The 14,713-nt window shown below is 47.7% G+C and overlaps 1 protein-coding gene across 1 annotated transcript in view; it reads right to left on the bottom strand.

Moving 5' to 3' along the window:
• The window catches only part of FIBCD1 (fibrinogen C domain containing 1), a gene marked incomplete at both ends in the record, with an annotated part of 41,101 nt that extends 31,575 nt beyond the window's left edge, over nucleotides 1-9,526 (bottom strand). The window contains one exon of the mRNA XM_081339501.1: nucleotides 9,455-9,526. Coding sequence (XP_081195627.1) covers nucleotides 9,455-9,526 — 72 coding nt within the window. The remainder of the gene's footprint in view (nucleotides 1-9,454) is intronic.
• Nucleotides 9,527-14,713: the final 5,187 nt, after the last annotated feature.

The raw sequence follows: 14,713 nt of genomic DNA, 5'->3' as shown, positions 1-14,713 counted from the left end.
ATAGCTGTGTGCATTAGGGAGAGGGCATTTTTTAAAAAGCACAATGCCTGGGTTAATTTGAGAAGGAAATTAGGTGTATTGTGTGAACGCAGACCTTTCTTTGCTGGTGACGCCTTCTTGTTTACAGGCAGTTCTCAAGTTACAACTGTAATGGAAGGAAGGAGGGAGGGAGGGAGGAACAAAGGACAGAAGGAAGAAGATGGGAATGAGAGAAGGAAGGAAGGAAGGAAGATTGAGGATTTTTTTTCTTCATTTGGTGGTGAACTGGGCTTTCATTCACTGCAAAATACGTCAACTTCAAGATTGACATTAAGAAAAATTGCAGCGCTAGGCAGAAACTGGAAGTCAGGAACAACACAAGATATTAAAAGCTGAAGGGGGAATGAAAAGTCTACAATCAGCCAAGTGTTGGAACCAGAAACCAAGACTCAAGAGCCAGAGGTCAAAAGCCAGAAGTAGGAATGTGAAGTCAACCATAGTGCCAAAGATGGGAACTAAGGAGGAGGATGAAATCTGGAATCAGGACATGAGCCCAAACCGGGAATAGGAGCCAACCTGGTTCAAAGTCAGAGGCAGGAGCCATGAAGCAGGATGAAATTCTAAGCAGACGTAAAGTACCAACTCATGAAATCATGCATCATGCTAAATAGGCAAGTTTAAGGAAACTATATAGCTAGTCCTCAACTTACGAATACAATCAATGATTCTATGTTCCACAGAGCTGTCCTGCCACTCACAAAGCAATTGACCCAAATAGGACTTTTGACTCCTTCGGAGCCTCCTTGCTGAACTGTTTTTATGAAGAACCTAACTGGTTGGCCTAAGGAGACTTAAAAAAAATCATCTCTGAAGGGGTGGAGTAGAGAACATAGTCTTGGTTCTCCATCATCCAGGTCATGGTTGTCCCAAAGGTGCTTCTTCAAAAGGCAACGGGACTTTGTTTTTCCTTGAAGACCTTTCACTTCTCATCCAAGAAGCTTCTCCAGTTCTTAAGAAGCATTTTATTTTAATCCCATTTATATCCCGCCCTTCTCCGAAGACTCAGGGCGGCTTACAATCTAAGAAGCATAAATCAATGTGCTTAGCAGTAGCCTTCATTCTATGTATATGCCTGCTTATTAGGGCTTTCGCCCCCCCCCAAGCGGCATTATTACAAAGTCAGCTTAATTGCCCCCAACAATCTGGGTCCTCATTTTACCTACCTCGGAAGGACGGAAGGCTGAGTCAACCTTGAGCCTGGTGGGATGCGAACCTGCACTAATTGCAGGCAGCTGGTGTTTCTTAAGGAGGCATTAGCCCACTGCTCCACCAAGGCTCCCATCTTTGGGACAACATAGTTTTGGCTTGCCTAACCATCAGTCCCCGGTGAAAGCATTTCCAGGTACCAAAAAAGAAAAGGTGCTACAGAAATGCATTGGTCAGGAAGAATAGGAAGCATTGAACTTTCTGCAACACGTAGATTTATCAGACGCAAGGCAGTCCTCGACTTACGACCACAATTGAACCCCAAATTTCTGCTGCTAAGCAAGGCAATTCTTAAGTGGATTGTGTCCCAATTTACAACCTTCCTTGCCAAAGTTTTTTCAGAGCCATTGTAACTTTGAATGGTCACTAAATGAACTCTTGTAAGTCAAGGAGCACCTATAGTGGCAACCACGAACCATAGAATCTCAGACTTCTTAGCCAGCATTTTCAGAAGAGGATCAAACAAACTGAGTTTGTTTTCCCAATGTTTGGGCTGCATCAGCGCCGTAAGCTTCCTGGGATGAAGAGGTAAATCTTTTAAGCATTTTGACCTTATTAGCAAGTTCTTATCCCATTCAATATTTGAAAAGCTTTCTCCCCGTGTCTAATCTTCTTTGCTAGATGCTAAACACACGTCGCTCACTTTCAGCGCTGTCTATCCAGGGTTTCGTCTGCTTGTCCTTCTGTTCCTTGGCTTTCAGATTTGAATCTATCCCCAAATTTATCAATACACTCACGGGTCACCTTCCTCAAAGGCTCAAGAGAGTACCAGAGTGGCTGCTCCCCCCCCACCAGGCGTTTCCGTCCATTATTGGACCCAGATGGTTGTTTGAACAAAAAGCAATTTCCCAAACTTGAGAAATGCTGCTTTATGATGATCTTTGATCAGTAGACGCGAAGCAATTCTGAGAAGGTTTGCCCCAAAGTCAACTTCGTCAAAATCAATAGCGCTTTAACTCCAGCGGAAATAAATTTGGAATGGGAGCATCCATGTGGAATATACCAATAATTCTCTCTCTTGGGGACGGAGGGCCCTGGGTCACCTTTGGGCAAGTAGGAGGAACCCTTCAAGGAACTTTGGCCTCCTGGGACGGGGTGGGTCTTGGGCTCCGCTGTGGAGCAGAGTGATGGGGCGAGAGATTGGGAGTGTCTGAATGAGCAGTTAGTCAGCTACTTAATTACAGTATTGTAACTCACTGTCAAGGCTAGGAGGAAATTAGTAGCAGCATTGATGGACTGACAGCACCATTTTACCTTGCCTTAATGATTTCCAAAACTTGCTCTTTCTTCCTCCCTCCCTCTTTTCCTCCCTTCCTCCCTCCCTCCCTTCCTCCCTCCTTCTCTTCCTTCCTCCCTCCCTCCCTCCTATCCTCCCTTCCTCCCTCCCTTCCTTCCTCCCTCTTCCTCCCTCCCTTCCTCCCTCCTTCTCTTCCTTCCTCCTTCCCTTCCTCTCTTCCTCCCTCCTATCCTCCCTTTCTCCCTCCCTTCCTCCCTCCTTCTCTTCCTTCCTTCTTCCCTTCCTCCTTTCCTTCCTCTCTTCCTCCCTCCCTCTTTTCCTCTCTCCCTCCCTCCCTTCCTCCCTCCCTCCTTTCCTCCCTCCCTCCCTTCTCATAATATTTCTCTTTCAATCACCCATATTTTATCTCTCTTAATCCTTCCTTCTTTTCTTCCTATAACATTTCTCTTTCAGCCTTTCCTATTTTCTCTCTCCTAACCCTTCTTCCCTCCCTTCTGGGTTTCCCCCCCTTTGGTATTCTCGGGGGGGGGGCTACAGGATTGTTGCTTTAAAACCCTTCAGTCACCATGTAAAACCCTTGTTTTAATTTCCCCGTTATTTATATGCAGTTTTTGGCCTGTGCCCTGTCTCGAAATTTTCATAATTTTGTGTGTCTTGAAGCTGATTTGTTTTTTTTGTTCTCTGCTCTTCCCTCTCCTCGTTATCTTCTCTCTCTCTCTCTCTCTCTCTCTCTCTCTCTCTCTCTCTCTCTCTCTCTCTCTCTCTCTCTCTCTCTCTCTCTCTCTCTCTCTCTCTCTCTCTCTCTCTCTCTCTCTCTCTCTCTCTCGTTGGTATTTACATTTTAATTGTTTTCTTCTTTGAATAAACCAGCCTGGGAATATAATCAAAGGGTGCTATGAAAATATTTGTAAATAATATGGAAGAAAGAGATTATTATTTTTTTTTGAGAGGAAATAATTTCCAAGCCTGCACATCTCATGTCTTCCAAGGTGCCTCAAACCCAGAGCTTCTGCCTAATTAAAATTCTACGAGGATGAGGCGGCAGCACCAAGGGGCGCTTTGTAAAAATACAGGTAGTCCTTGGCTTGTAACCATTTGTTTATTGACCATTTGCAGTTACAACAGCACTGAAAAAGTGACTGATGGCGTCTTCCTTAGCAACAGAAATTTGGGGCTCAGTTGTGGTTGTAAATTGAGGACAACCAGTGGAGAATTCTCTTAGGAACGTTCGCTGTCCATGGTGCTGCCCATTGTAGACCTAGCATTAGCTTAAGTATTTATTTTAACCCACTAAAACTGCCTGGATAACTCCACATTTACAATGGAATGGAATGGAATGGAATAGAATAGAATAGAATAGAATAGAATAGAATAGAATAGAATAGAATAGAATAGAATAGAATAGAATAGAATAGAATAGAAATAGAATAGAATAGAATAGAATAGAATAAAGGAATAGAATAGAAATAAGGAATAGAATAGAATAGAATAGAATAGAATAGAATAGAATAGAATGGAATGGAATGGAATGGAATGGAATGGAATGGAATAGAATAGAATAGAATAGAAATAAGGAATAGAATAGAATAGAATAGAATAGAATAGAATTGAATAGAATAGAATAGAATAGAATAGAATAGAATAGAATAGAATAGAATAGAATAGAATAGAATAGAATAGAATAGAATAGAACAACAGAGTTGGAAGGGACCTTGGAGGTCTTCTAGTCCAACCCCCTGCTCAGGCAGGAAACCCTATCCCATTTCAGACAAACGGTCACCTTATCTGCTTATGACCACCCAGTCTGGGTGACATCCGAAAGAAGAGGTTACTGGTAGGCTAAGAGTTTACACTGGTCCGATCCCACTCACATCTGAAAAAGTCCTATGGGATGGTGACGTCCTTCTTCAGAACTGAATACAGGCAGTCCTTGACATACGACCACAGATTCAGCCTAAAATTTCTGTTGGTATGCAAGACAGTTGCTAAGTGAATTTTGTCCCATTTTACGACCTTCCTTGCCCCTTTTGTTAAGTGAATCGCTGCAGTTGTGAACCTGTGAGGTGAACCTGTCTTCCTCATTGACTTTGCTTGTCAGAGGGTCCCAAAAGTGGATCAGGTGACCCCGGGACACTGCGACCGTCATAAATAGGAATCAGTTGCCAAGTGTCCGAATTTTGATCACATGACCACGGGGATGCTGCAACGGATGTAAGTGTGCAAAACGGACATAAGATACTTCCCCGGTGCCGTTATAACTTTAGATGGCTGCTAAGTGAATGGTTTTAAGTTGATGTGGAAGGATGAGACGAGCACCTCATAACTAAAATGGCTTCTCCTTTCAGGGGAACCAATAAACGCTTGTTAAAACAGTAGGGGGAAAAATGGATCTTTTTTCCGCACAGCACTGATTTCAAAAATAAGGTGTTGCTTCTCCCGGGAGCTATCAGACAGTTGAGACCACCAGACCTCTCACTTATTCCAGAGATGGAATTTTCCTTCTTTTTCTTCTTCTTCTTCTTTTCTCCGGTGCTTTGTCACAAGAAATATAGCATCATTTCCACGGCTGCAGGAAAAAAAAATAAAATCCCTCCCTTTCCTCCCCAAGATGATAAAAAAATAAGCACTTAATTCTAGAAGGTTTTTCTCCTTCCCCCAATATTAGCAATAATTAGATGGAATAACTTAATAAAGAACGTTTACTAGGTAACCAATCTGCAAGCTCTCTTTGCTTCCTTGACACTGCCGTTGAGTAATTTTAGACTCCTGTCTTAATAGTCTTCAAGAAATCCATGTTTTTTTTTAAAGAGAGAAGTAAACTAGCTTCAATGTTCACTAAGAGATCTATCGTTTCCAGGTAGGATACAGAACAATCTGGCTGAGTCTCTGGAGAAGCATAATGTTAAGCTAATGTTCATCAGGTTATGAGGCTATAACTGGATGCCTGGAGTACGTGGAATGAGGAACCACATCTGTTAGCTCAACTCTTTGGAGGAAAACATACTCTAAATAGTAAAAATTCTGATAGTCTCTGTCCTATCTTTCTGTCTGATCAGGCTCTCTAATTCTTATTCTGATAAAGAGTTCAGATCATTTGATACCCCAGATGAAATATTCAGTTATCGTCTCAGTAATTATAAGAACTTGGCAGCAAGAAAAATTTGGAAAATCTCCACCCAATTAGTGGGCAGAGAAAGTGGATGGCGATTTTCTTCAAGGGGAGAAGAAGTTCTCCATCCGCTAAAGGACAGCTTCTGCCTCTTGGGATGGACAGAAGCACCAGAATAGACTTTCTCATTGGGAACCGTTCCTTCTTGAGATCCTCTACTAAATGGAAACATGAGGGACAATAGTGGCATGAACGACAGAGAATGAGGTGGCTGGATGGAATCACTGAAGCAGTAGGCATGAGCTTAAATGGACTCCAGAAGATGGTAGAGGACAGGAAGGCCTGGAGGAACATTGTCCATAGGGTTGCGATGGGTCGGACACGACTTCACAGCTAACAACAATAACAGTGGCATGAAAAATAGGGCCACCATCTCCACCACATTATCCCGCATGGAACCTCACTTCCCCTCAGAAGGATTTCTCCAAAGTTCTCCTTGGAAAGAAGTGCCAACTTCTCATTCATTGTCTTGCAGGAAAACTGATGCAGGACTGCCAAGCCCTCAGGATGACCTCAGCTCAGCTTCTTCAGGAGGTGCTACACATGCCCTGTGGAAACGAATAAAGCCTTCCTGGTTCTTGGATTCATCTCTGATGACTTCTGCAATAGACTGGCGTTCTTCTGCAGCTTCAGCTGGCTATCTAAGGGAACTTCTGGTGAAGGCCATGTCCCCCTTATCGGAACTTCATTTCCCACCTTTTCAGCTTCTTGCCTTGAAGGTAGGCTACCCTCAAGCTGTCTACGTTCCCTTGGTGCCCAAGCTTTCTCGGGTTGTGGGATGTGTGTGTGGAAGTATATCCAAGGACATGGTGCCCACTTGCATTGGGAAGCGGTAGATGAAGTCTGAAAGGGCTTTTGCCCTCTGCCTCAAGGGAAGACATCACAACTCCTTGCCACTCAAGAAAAGCAGAAGTTTCATACTCAAAACCCTGCACTCTTAAGAGTCTCTTCACATACATTCAAGAAAGCTCTGCAAGATCAGACTTTTCCAATTCGGTGGCCCTATCACGTATTTGGCAGACATATAGTAACTAAGTAGTTGCACTTTCCATTTTCCCGCCCCCTATACATAGAGACGCTCTTACATACAGGTAGCCCTAGGCTTACGACCACCATTTCCGTTGCAAAGCAGAAGTGAGTTTTGCCCCATTTTACGGCCTTTCCAGCCCTTGTTATTAAGTGAATCACTGCAGCTGTTAAGTCAGTAACACGGTTGTTAAGTGAATCTGACTCCCACATTGATTTTGCACAAAACCTTTTCTACACCTGTAAAATGGTGTGGATTTGCTTCTCCCACACATTAAGGGGAGGGCGATAGAAACAGCAGTGTGCAAAGGACGTAGACCCGTTTTTAAAAGGTGCTTTGCCAACGGAGCCTGGCCTTCTGGATGTCTATATTTTATTTCAGCGCCACCTGTCACCACTTGGCACATGTTTGCATTTCTAAGGTTGGATTTATTGTCTTGGTTTTTACAAGGGAATGCAAGCGAGATCTTGACTAAGAACCTGCTATTTGCTGGTGGACGGGTGTGTGTGTGTGTGTGTGTGCAGCTTTGAGTGTGTGACACAAAATCCGTGCACGTATGCATTAGGCACACTGGTGCCCGTCTCTTCCTCGTTTCTCTAGGTGGCCTGACCGTTACATTATCTGCTAATTAGCAACTGTGCAGAGACAGACACCGCGGTGAGAGAGTTAGGGATGCTTTCTTACAAAGAAGCAGAGCTAAAAGCAGAAATATCTCGGTAGCTGCTGCACACCTGTGCCTGGGCATACCTAGAGGTGAAGCAAAAGGCAAGGAAAGCGGGAGACTGTGAGTTCTAGTCCCGCCCTAGCCATGAAAGCTGGCTGCATGACTTTGTGCCAATCACTAGGAAACAGTGAGTTCTAGACCTGCCGGAGGGACAAATAAACTGGGCATCGCCGATTCCCCATCCAGAGTGTGAAGATGCTGCTGGGCATAGCTGCTTAATGGGATTGGAGGCTCCAAGTTCGGTTAGTGAAATGATAGCTAGGAGACGGTGAGTTCTAGTCCTGCCTTAGGCATGAAAGCTGGCTGGGTGATCTTGGGCCAATCACCAGGCGATGAGAAGTTCTAGTCTCAGCCTTAGGCACAAAAGCCAGTTGGGTGACTTTGGGCCAATCATTAGGAGATGGTGAGTTCTAGTCCTGCCTTAGGCATGAATGCAAACTGGTTGACGTTGGGCCAGCCCTTCTCTCTCTCTCAGCCCAGCCCACCTCACAGGGTTGTCGTTGTGGAGAAAATAGGAGTATTAGATACACTTGCCACGCGTTATTTGTAGAAATAATAAAGGAAGGATACAAATTAATTAAAAAATAAAAGATAGATATGCTTTGCCAACAGATGTGGGGCAAGACTGAGCCGACGAGAGACTTGAGCTAGCTTTCCTTTTTCCCCCATCCTCTGCCTGAGCCAGAGAGAGAGGAAAAAATCCGAGATGACGTTCTGTCTGTAAACAAATAAACTAAATAATTCAAGGCACATTTGCCACACAGGTTCCCAGCTGGTCCCTTGGGGAGGAAAGGGAGGACAAAGAAGCCATCCAGAGACTGGGCGCAAGCCACCTCGGAGGGGGAAAGAATGGGAGAGGGCAAGGGATGGCTTCTCTTTGTTTTGTACCCCGCCTTTTCTTATTTTTACCAAGAGCTCAAGGGGACAAACATATCCCCCACACCTTCCTCCTCCTATTTCCCCCACCACAACAGCCCTGTGAGGTGGGTTGGGATGAGAGAGGGGGACAGACTCAGAGCCACTCAGCCAGCTTTCAAGCCTAAGGCAGGACTAGAACTCCCAGTCTCCTGATGATTGGCCCAGAGTTACCCAGCTGGCTCTGGTTGCCAAAGGCAGGACTAGAACTCACTGTCACCTAGTGGTTGGCAGAAAGTCACCCAGCCGGCTGTCAGACCTAAGGAGGGACTGGACCTCGCCATCTCCTGGTGACTGACCCAAAGTCACCCAGCCGCCTTTCATGGCTAAGGCAGGACTAGAACTCACCTTGGCCTGCTTTTTTGGCAAACTGGCTGGCATCTCTACGCAATTCCCCCCTCTGCTTTCTGCAGCCTTCCTTTTGCAAACCGACACCTGTTTCCAGAACGCTGGGGTGTGTGGGGGGGGGGGCGGCTGTGCAACTGTGCCCTCCGCTGCTGCCCGCCCCCCCTCCCGGTCCCCCCCCCCCGCCGCAAATCCCCAGCTCTTCCTCTGCTCCAACGGACTGCAAAAGGCTGAGCTAACCAAGAGCGCCTGGCTAGTTTCGGGGTTTGGTTTTTAATTGCCTACCGCCACCCCAAGGGCAGGAGGCTGAAAAGTTTCGGGGGGGGGGTTTAGGGGTCGAGGAGGGCTCCCTGCTTCCTCGCTCGAAAGGAGCGTCTCCGAGGTCCCAGCCTGTCCCTTCAGATCGCCCCTTCGCCTTTCCGTCTCCAGACCGAGAAGGCTGATCGTTGCAAACCGGACCCCCCCCCCCTTTAACATCTCTCCAGCAGGATGGATTCCCCCTCCCCCAAGCAGACAGCCCCACGCATTCCGATGGCCGGCTGAAGGGCAACTACTCCAGGTGTTGAAAAATGTCTCGGCATCCACCTTTGGAGATGGGGCGCTTTCCTGCACCAACTCCGTCTCTGCGCCCTGGTGGCTCAGCGCCCTCCTTCCTTCCTTCCTTCCTTCCTTCCTTCCTTCCTTCCTTCCTTCCTTCCTTCCTTCCTTCCTTCCTTCCTTCCTTCCTTCCTTCCTTCCTTCCTTCCTTCCTTCCTTCCTTAAATCCCTCTGTCCTCTCCGGACGAAGCCTACCTGAGATTTCTCCTGTGGTCCGTCCTCCAGCTGCGCCGATCTCCCCACATTTTTCCAGCGTTCGTTGACCATCTTTGGTTGGGGAAAAAAGGGGGGGTTTCGGGGTGGCGAGAGAAGGCAACGCTCCGGCAAGGGGGTCTCCCTCTGCCCGGCTCCGAGGGGTCCCCCAAAAGCAGGCGGCGAGAGTCAGGGAGGCCAAGAGTTCCTCAATGGGGAGAGAAGGGGGGTAGCCTGTGGGGTGCCGTTTCCTCAAACCGGTGGGGAGAGGCGGAATCCGCTCAGCTCGGGAGGCGACGTCCCCGGCTTAGCAGCTGCCTTGCAAGCCGGCTGCCACCCTCTTCCTCGCTCGCCTGAAGGTGGGGAGGGGGCCTGGGGGATGGAGAGGGTCGCGCCGCTTTTAAAAGAAACAGGCAGGCTGGCATTCGCCGCCGCGACGTCCACGCAAGCCTGCACCCGGACACGGGTGTCCTCCTCCTGTCTCTGGGTTTGCAAGGCGCACGGAACCAGGGACTGGCCAGGCTGCCTCGGCTGGGTTGGGCTGGGCTAGGGCTGACCCCACGTGTGAAATGCTCCCCCCGCCTGCCGAAGGACGACTCGTCGCCTTAGCGCGTGTTAACGCGGAGCGAGTTGAACGAGCCAGCCTGGCGTGTGAAGGCGGCGTCTGCCGGGCTTGCTCTGGGCTGGCTGTGCTGGGTGAAGATAGCCAGGCTGAGAGGCGTCCTTGGGGGAGATGCTTCTCCAAGGCTTGGGGGAACCGGGGCTGGATTCCGGGCTGGTGGGAAAGTCAGAGATGGATTTTGGCTGCAAGCAGGGGAGGTGTGTGAAAGGAGCCCCCCCCCCCCCCGGGGTGGTTATTCGTGTCTGTATTAAGTGAACACTTCTCAGCCAACTAGATTACAGAGAGAGAGGGAGAAAGAGAGAGAGAGAGGGAGAAAGAGATGTATTTCTGAAAGCAAATAAAAATATTTTTGTTCTTTGGGCATAGCAGATATTTCTCCTTCTCCTCCTCTCCTCCTCCTCCTCCTCCTCCTCCTCCTCCTCCTCCTCCTCCTCCTAGTTCTCCCTTCTCCTCCACCTCCATTTCAATCCCAACTCAATAAAATTCAATTCAATAAAAGTCGGTCCCTTCCTGTACAACTCAGATTTGAAGCAAACCCTGGTTCACAAGTGCAAGTTTTGTGGCTTGAGCAGAGTCCTCGGAAGGCCGGTCAGGATTGAACTTCCTGGCTGTGGGCAGAGTTAGCCTCCAGTACTGCCTTCTAACCACTGTGCCGCCGTGGCTCTGAGGATGATAGACAGGAAGATAGACAATATACAGTAGATGGATAGATAGATGGATAGACGGACAGAGAGATGGACGAATATAGATGCTGGACTGATGTACATGATGTATAGATGGGCAGGATTCCTGAGACCAGGGGGTGTAAGGAGAGCAAGGAAAATTGGAGTAGGGCCATGCATTTGTCAGATCCTGGCCCTTAGCTTTCTCCAAACCTCAGTAGCCTTCTATGAAATGGGTGGATAAAATACTTTGCTCCGAGCTGGTCTCTGTTTTGCTCTCCGAAAAGTTTTCCTGGGCGATAACTCATAACTTCTCTTTTTTTGATTTCCTACTTTGATGATGAGGCCTGAGGGCGCCTCTCAAACTGCGCAAAGCGCTTGCTGAATCCGTCAGCTCACATAAATCATGTACATATGCAGATCGGCTCTGATTTTGCATAATTGATTCAGGTGGTTGAGGAGCTCTTTTGCATAATTTCTTTTGCTGATGTGGCCGTGGGGAAGATGAAGAGGGAACCCTCCTCCCCTTTAACTGCCGATATGGATTAATGCTCTGGGAATCCGGCAAATCTCTCCTGCATAAGGACTAGAAACTTGATGTGCGCCGGAACTGTTAAAGGGGAGATCCAGGGGAAACTGAACGTTGATGCCAGTTTTATTCCACACTCCTGGCAGAAATGCAAAAAAAAAAAGTTCCTTCTCTTTGGCTGTGTGTGTGTGTGTGTGTGTGTTGTGTATGTGGTGTGTGTGTGTTTGTGTGAATGATGGAGCGTCTCATGTTTGTCAGTTAATGTTCTTTCCCAACAATTAATCCAAGGAAGATGCTGTTTCATACGAAACTCTGCAGCAAAACGGCAATTGTGGTTTGTTTTTGAATTGATATGCCCCAAAATCAGCTGCCAGTCCCTTGAAGCAGCATGCTCAACTTTTCCCCTCTCTGACTTAACCCCCCCTTTTTTCCCCAAAGCGGTTCTCCTGTTTTGCTTTCTGCCCCAATTTGGTGCTTTTTTGTGTACCTGTGCACGCTGTCCAGGCAGCCTTGACTCCTGGAGACGGGATGAGTTTCCTGCCGTTTTCTTGGCAAGATTTTCAGAAGTGTTTTGTCCTTGTCCTCTCCTTCCTCAGACTGAGATGGGAAGCTGGCTTTGTGCCCAAAGCAGAAATAAAACTCACTTTCCAGCTTAGTGCTTTAACCACTATCCCGATCTTTTCACTCTGCAGGTAGTCCTCGACTTACCACCACAATGGAGCCCAAAATTTATGTTGATAAGAGAGACGTTCGTTAAGTGAGTTTTGCTGGAATTGTTAAGCGAATCACTGCAGTTGTTAAATTAGTAACAAGGTTGTTAAGTGAATCCGGCTTCCCCATAGACCTTGCTGGTCAGAAGGTCTCAAAAGGGGATCGGATGACCCCGGCACATTGCAACCGTCATAAGTCCATGCCAGTTGCCAAGCCTCTGAATTTTGATCACGTGACCCTGGGGATGCTGCAATGGTCGTAAGTGTGAAAAACGGCAAATAAGTCCCTTTTTTCCAGTGCAATTGTAACTTCTAACATTCACTAAATGAACTGTTGTAAGTTGAGGATTACCTGTATATTCATTACAGAATGCAGAATAACCTAACCGAGTCCGAAGGGACCTTGGAGGTCTTCTAGTCCAACCCTCATCTGCCACTTTTTGGTGACTTCTCCCTCTTTAAATCAAGTTTCGAATGATTCACGAGTTGCAGGCAAGATGTGATTTAATGGCCGGGGTGGATGTGTGTGTGTGTGGGGGGGGGGGGGGAAACCCTTCTGAAACATACCTGCTTTGGTACAATGAGAAAATTCAGCTCTGCAGATCGTGCTGGATGAAATTTTAACCTTTCCTATTTTTGAGGAACGTTTAATCTTTGGAGTCAAAAAGGCACTGTGAAAATTGTCCTCCAGCATGTCTTGCTCTCCTTAATTATACAGCTTTGCAGATTTGAGCCCTGGCTTCCAACACTTGTGTCGTTTCCCTTTGCTCCCCAGACACCACCAGCCAATGAACATGGCTGGAGGATGTGCGTCCCGTCCCCCCCCAGCCGTGTGCAATTTTGCTGCTTGTCTCGAATCTTTGCAATTTCTCCCATTCTCTCTGCCACAAGTTGCCGGCTGGGGATCCGACGTCTCCCGAGACACAAGAGGGGGCAATTAAAATCTGGGCTCTGTGTAATTCTCTCCTCCGCCCCCCCTCCTCCTCCTCCTCCTACTTCCCACTTACGGGCAGAGAATGGGGTGGGATTCTTTCTCCAGAGTATCTCCAGAGGAAAGAGCAGATTTCCTTCCTCTCCCCTCTCTCTCTCTCCAGGCGAAGATGCTCATTTTAGAGAGCTGTTGTGTATGGCTACTGAAAAATCTCTCTGGAGAAAAAAAAATTAGAATTTTCCTGTTGAGAATGAAAGAAGTGGGTGGAAAGGCAGGGAAGTGTCAGGCTTCTGGGGATTTGAAAGGAAGGGCAGGTGGCCAGGGAAGCCGCAGAGGGCCGGAGGCAGCAATGTCTCTTTGGCACCTCTCGCCTGCCCACCCTTCTCTATCCGAATAAGCCTTGGGATTAAGGCGAGAATCCATGGAGGTTGCAAAAGGCTGGAGAAAGAGGATGGCCTGCCCCCCTCTCTCTCCCTCCCTCCACAGCCTCCATGGCTGCCCACCCTTCCCAGTCTCAAAGAAATCCTTCCAGGGCTCTCCCCACAGGTGGGAAGCCAGAGAGGGCCGGTGTCAGAACTGCCCCCTCCCCCCTGGGGGGAGGGGGGAGCTGGACAGGAGGGCAAGGGCCTGGGGGAAAGTGGAACTGGGCCCTCCTCTGCCCAAGGTCATTTCCCTGGGAGAAGAATGCCAGCCCGCAGAGCGACCTTCTCGGAAACATCTCTTTCAAACTTGATCGGACAACGAAGGAGAAACGATGGGAAGGGACCAAAGCAGGAAAGTTCTTTCAAAAGTCTCACTCCTGGCTTTACCCTGCCGCAACTCACTCGGCTTCTAGTAGACTACACCTTTATAGTGAACGAGACCTTTCTCAAGAAATGGAGTTGAGCATCGCTTTGACTGAGAAGCCCAGGCAGGACTGACAGCCAGATAGAGGCTTGTGGGCTGCCCGTCTCCCACACAGCTGCCTGCCTGGCTGTGCAGGCTTAAATCCCCAGCAGGGTCTTGCCAAGACCTCCCGGGATTGAAGGAGACGAGGAGAAGCCAAGGAGGCTGATGACAGCTGGCGTTTTGTCTCTTCGCTCCGTTGCCAGGCCCATTGGGGAATGCCGCAGACTTTTTTTTTGGTTTTTTTGATCCCCTAAAATTAATTTCATTTTCTCAGAGGGAGAACTGAAGGCATCAAAGGGCAGGGATTTCGTTTGCCACGAGGCATCTCTCGAACCTTGACGTTCATCTGTGGTCTGTTCTAGGAAGCAAATGTTCTCCATCCCCTCCGCAGGAAAATGGTTCGTGAGCCTAGTGGTTAAAGCAGGCTGGGGAGACCTGCCAGATGTTGCTCAATGAATTTCCTCCTTTTTTTCCCTATCCCGAAGGGGGGAAGGATTTTTAGTGGGAGGCTTCAGGTACCCTGGCGTTGAATTACAGCGAGGCCTCTGAACTCCTCGCTTGCAGCTCCCAAATTGCATTGTAGGAATTTAATTTAATTTAAGGTGGTTTTGCGCAGTGCAAAATCTTATGGAGGGTTATTTTCTCAACCAAAGAACAGATAAGAACCACAGCATTAAGGGCTTGCATTTGGCTTTCGGTTTAACCTTTGCAAACGTTCGCAGAAAATCAGAATTTTACTCCTGTTTCTCTTAGGGACCTTACAATTAGGGCCATCTCAGCGGTGACTTTTGAGGGAAGGAAAAAAAAAAGAGATGAGATTCACGGTTGAAAAAGATTTGTTGACCCTTGAATCGATGTGTCCAAGCGACTAGGAGATCTGAATTCACTCCCCAGTTAGGAAGCAATAAATACAGGGAGAC

The sequence above is a fragment of the Vipera berus genome (assembly GCF_964194415.1).
Source record: "Vipera berus genome assembly, chromosome: 15".
Classification (NCBI taxonomy): Eukaryota; Metazoa; Chordata; class Lepidosauria; order Squamata; family Viperidae; genus Vipera; species Vipera berus.
The sequence above is the reverse complement of the archived record's forward strand: the minus strand, read 5'-3'. Positions and strand labels throughout refer to the sequence as shown.